Source organism: Postia placenta, assembly GCF_002117355.1.
Source record: "Postia placenta MAD-698-R-SB12 unplaced genomic scaffold POSPLAscaffold_19, whole genome shotgun sequence".
NCBI classification, from domain to species: Eukaryota; Fungi; Basidiomycota; class Agaricomycetes; order Polyporales; family Adustoporiaceae; genus Rhodonia; species Rhodonia placenta.
The window spans coordinates 421,179-425,833 of record NW_020169850.1 but is presented as its reverse complement, the minus strand read 5'-3'; the positions used below and the strand labels follow the sequence as shown (position 1 = coordinate 425,833).

At 60.7% G+C, this 4,655-nt stretch overlaps 1 protein-coding gene across 1 annotated transcript; it reads left to right on the top strand.

Moving 5' to 3' along the window:
• Positions 1 to 1,056: 1,056 nt before the first annotated feature.
• On the top strand, positions 1,057 to 4,435 carry POSPLADRAFT_1061890 (hypothetical protein; the record flags this gene model as incomplete). The annotated part of the gene is made up of 7 exons (XM_024481450.1): positions 1,057 to 1,103; positions 1,205 to 2,063; positions 2,346 to 2,458; positions 2,942 to 3,026; positions 3,079 to 3,503; positions 3,975 to 4,104; positions 4,151 to 4,435. The coding sequence occupies 7 exons, from the start codon at positions 1,057 to 1,059 to the stop codon at positions 4,433 to 4,435; spliced, it is 1,944 nt and encodes a 647-aa protein (XP_024333984.1).
• Positions 4,436 to 4,655: the final 220 nt, after the last annotated feature.

Here is a 4,655-nt window from a genome sequence, read left to right as displayed (position 1 = left end):
GGGCTAAGCTCAAGGGGTAGGCGCTCTGTTGATTTCTCATATCATCCCTGGTGGTGGTGGTACAATTGGTGACCGGTGTCCCCATATTCACTAACTTGCTTGATTTCCGTAAACAATGTTCTGCAAGCGCGAATCCTCGAAATAAGCTTCTGGAAGTTTGTAGCATCATATACCCAATATAAATTCGGTCTCTGTGCAGCTGAAATGTTGGTTTGGTAAGTCAGGCTTCGTCTCGAGGCCTGAGTGCCCTATTCTATCTTGCAATCTAATCAGATCTGGCACTTCATACACTTTCAGAAGTACAAGTACTATATACACCGCTAAATCCGTAACGTAAGCATGGATTATGTATATTTGAACAGTACTAGATGATTCACTGTATGGCATAATGCAAGTTATCTACCAGACTCAATAGTATACTGCAAGTCTTTTCTCGACCACTGTACATGTTCCTCTCGCAGCGAATCACGATGAGATCTGCCTTGTCTGATATCCCAGTCAGTGATGCTATCGAGGTCCACCTTGAAGCTTTCAGAAATAGCCACAAGCGAGCAGCCTCAATCGCAATAGGAGAACCAATGAGTAAGTTGGCGAGGCATAATACGATACTCAGATCGTCAGTGAACTGCAGTATGGACAATCTAATGAGGGATAAGAAGGAGGCCCCACCCACTCGGTGGGGTCCAGCGCTAAACTAACGAGGGTTGGAGTGAAAAACCAACGATACGCCTACCCCTTGGCTAAGCTCGGCGACATCTTGAACTTAAATGGAGAGAACCCTGCTCTGGCAAGCAGGGAAGGCTCTACTCTCCTTGTGAATTGAATATAGAGTACGCGGGCAGCCGCCAGAGGCCATGCTATGTATCACGATCGGAAACACGTATGTCAGATGTTCGCTCTCATGCGTCATGTCTCAGATACATTGTTCGCCCCTTTTGTTTCACGGTCTCTGAACGTCCCACTCGAAAGGAGTCAGCTGACGTTGTTCGCTCTGGCTAGAGCAGTCTGATTGGCAGCGAGGCCACTGTAGCTCGTCTTGTTCAAGCTCTGCTCGCGATGCATACACCATCCAAGGCTGCTTCGACGTCGAGCGCGGGCCAAGCGTGGGCATCCGTGGATAGATAGAACACCGTGCAAGCGCCGTCGTGTCCAGTCAATGCGCAAATAGACGCTCGGGTTACTGATCGCGCATCCTCTCGCCCAGCGTCGTCGTCATCCCTCGCGAGCCGAGCCTGCTCCCGTGTGCGTGGCCGTCCCTCTGCGCGCCTGCCCTGCACGCCGGCCTTCCGAGCCTGCCTCCCCTCTCTCTGACATCTGCGACGCGCGATCGCCCCCTCGCATCCAAGGCGACATCCGCTGCACGCAATGGCGCACGCGCGTGCATCCTACCAGCGTCGACAATCCGACGACGGGAACCCGGCCTCAGCGTGCCTCGGCGCGCATCAGCGCACACAGACTTGGGCCCATCACGAGCGCGAGCATCAGACGCAAGACGTGGGATCTTGCAGGGAACGGCGCAGATTTTGAGCAGCGTCGGGCATCGCGACCGCCGTCAGACAGTCTCCACGCAGACTCGGGCAGATGATCGACCGCGAGCGCGCCTCCGCAGAAGACACCAGACGTCGAGGCTGCAGACAACGGCAAACACCTCGTGCAGCGTCAGCCATCGCTCAATGGATCCCGGCCGTGCGTACCATCTTTGTCCCGCGCCGCCTCACTCATTCAGCTGCTGCCCTCTTGACGATGCACGCGCTCTAACAATCATATCCCTCACGTACGTCGTCCAGCCCTCTGTCATTGACTTCCCGGTCACTATCTACTCACAAATATACGCCGACGTCCCGCACGCTCACAGCTCGACGACCACACATCTAGACGTTTGCCCCCAACCGAGGCTGCGCTCAATCGCCGCCGCCGATATTCCAAACAGCTCGCTACGCCCTCCGCACGCCACACGCCAGCCGGGAACCGAGACGACAGCCCTCGCCTGCATCAAACCGCTGCCGGTGCTTCAGGGCAACAACAACGGCGCAAATCGTCGGCGCAAATCGTCGGCGCAAATCGTCGGCCGTGGACGATGATTCCCACAACGCCGGCGCCATCAGACTTCCCCGGACGCACAACATCAATACGAAAGCAAGGGACGTGGCTTGTGCGCGCCGCTTCCGTCCTGCACCGCCGCCTTACAAGAAACATCCATCGCGCGCCACAATTGCGAGTCGGAACACACACACACACACACACACACACACACTGCACGCGCTCTATTAACGGTACCCCGGTCACGATCTGCGCGCAGCTCCCGCTACCTGTCCACTGGCCTTTGCGCCTCACTACGCGCGCAGCCCGGCGACTGCATCCTCTTGCCGCCAGTGCTGCAGAGCGACGACGAGGACGCGGATGGCCTGCACCGCCGCGCAGCCAGCGAGATGCGAACACCTGCCGATCACACATCGCGGTAAGCTTTTGCATGCCCAAACCGTCGTCCGCCACTCACCAGCCAACGCAGATGCGGATGTGCGACACGACGTTCTGGCCAGTCAGCGGTCAGTCCCCAGGAGAGCGCGCACCATCGCAGTCATCGATCACCGCCTCGTTGATCCCGTCCCAGTTGCGATGAACGTCCCTAAGCCCGCGCACGTCACTGACATCATGCCGAATCACGACGACGGCTTACCTGACCAAGCGCACAGCATAATAGAGCCGGGGCGGGCGAGCAAGACAGCGGGCAAGCAGGACAAAAGATGGAGAGAGCGGAAGCCGAGTCGTAAACCATGCAGCAATCTCTAACGATCCCCGCCTTTTAATCCCTCGCACGCTCTCCCGACCTGTCGCCATTCCCACGACTGCCGCCCGGGCATCTTACCCATGCGCCGCGGCCCTTGTCCCGCATCGGCTGCCGCGTTGCTAAGCTGTTACTCACCCGAACCCATGACGGCAGCCCCCCGCGTCCCCGCCCGCGTACCTGGGCGCGGTCATTCTGCCTGACGCAGACGGACACCCTCGCCGACGTGCGCACCCGCCAGGTCTACCCGCCGCAAGCCCCCACATCGCCCGTCACCCTCAACGCTCCGGTAGCGACGCCCGCGTCGCACGCAGCGTCCCCGCGCAATCGATGCTGCGCCCGCGCGTGCGCATCCTCGCATTTGCGCCATTCGCGTGCGTGCCACCGTGATCCGCGCGACCCCGCGCGCCCTGATCGGCATCTTGGCTCCTCGCGGATGTGCACGACACGCCGTGCCCCTCACGACGCGCGCGCGCGCCGGCCTGCCGTCATCCCGGGATGCCCCCCACGAGCTCCCCGCGCGGGCCGCTGCTGCGCGCGTGCCTCTGCTGGATTCTGGGGGCGGGGAACACCTCGACACAGGAGGGGCTGACGGTGCCCGTCCGTCAATCAACACCAGCCAGGCGGGAGAGCCCGCACACACCGCCCGCGCGTCCGCGACTCGGGCGCGAAACCAAGTGGCTCTGCTCCCACAGCGCCGCGTGCTCACAGCGGGCCAGTGAGCCTGGTGCAATCCCCCGGCTTGGCGGTTGCGACGCTGGAACCCGCTGGATGATCGAATAACCCGCGGTCTTACGGCAGAGCGCTGTAATGTCAAACACGATATCGTCGATCTGCACGGTGAAACCAGCGGAAATTGCCATACGGTGGCGTTTATGGCGCATATTCCATTCCAATCGACGTGGTGTGTTCGCACCGTGGGCGGCGTCGAGGGCGGGACACGCGTTGCGTGCGCAGTCTCCCGGACCCGGTCATGATGCGCTGTTCATGGCATCGCACGCACTCAAGCGTCGCGGGCGCCCGCAGCAGCAGCAGCATTACTGCGAATGCGTACAGAAATGTAAGATATATTTTCATTGGCGACACCGAAGCTTGTGGTGCGTAGACGGAGGGCTAAGACTGGCCGCCCACGCCGCCGTCCACCGACGCAGTCCCGCCGACCGCGCGCAGCCCGTGTGGCGCCTTGCAGAGACGTACCACAGCCCGGAGCGGAGGAGCGGCACACGGCCGCCGTCGCAGACACCATTGAGTCGAGTCGGAGGCTGGGTGCACAGCAGAACACGTCGAGCCGCGCGCTGCAGCACGTCTATTCGAGTGAGGTGAGTGACCACCGGAACACGTCAAATAGCACAAGACTCACTTCAGTCTACCGTCGCGAAGCCATCAGCGTCCGTCTGCATGCCCCAGGTCTGTGGCCGCGCTCTGCCTGTGCCCACGCCCGCGCTCTGCACGACGCCTCCCCCGCCATCTTCTGGCCTAATGCGCACGCCGGGCCCACGACCACATGAGCCTCGAGCGACCGTGGGTGGCGTCGCGGATGGAGCGCGCGTGCGCGCGCAGTCTCCCGCACTCGGTCAAGATGTGCTGCCCATGCCGTCGCGTGCGCCCGCAGCTGCTGCTGCATTACTACAAATGCACATAAAAGTGTAAAATATGTTTCGTGTGTGACACTGGAGTGTGCGTGCTTAGACGCAGGGCCAAAACGGACCGCTGTCGTCCACCGACGCGCACCAGCTGACGGCGCACAGCCTGCCCAGAACATCTGTAAGGCGCCCTGCAGGGACGCACAGTAACCCGGAGCAGAGGGGCAGCGCACGGCAGCTGTCGCGAACATCACCCAGTCGAGCCGCTCATCTCTGCACACGTCACT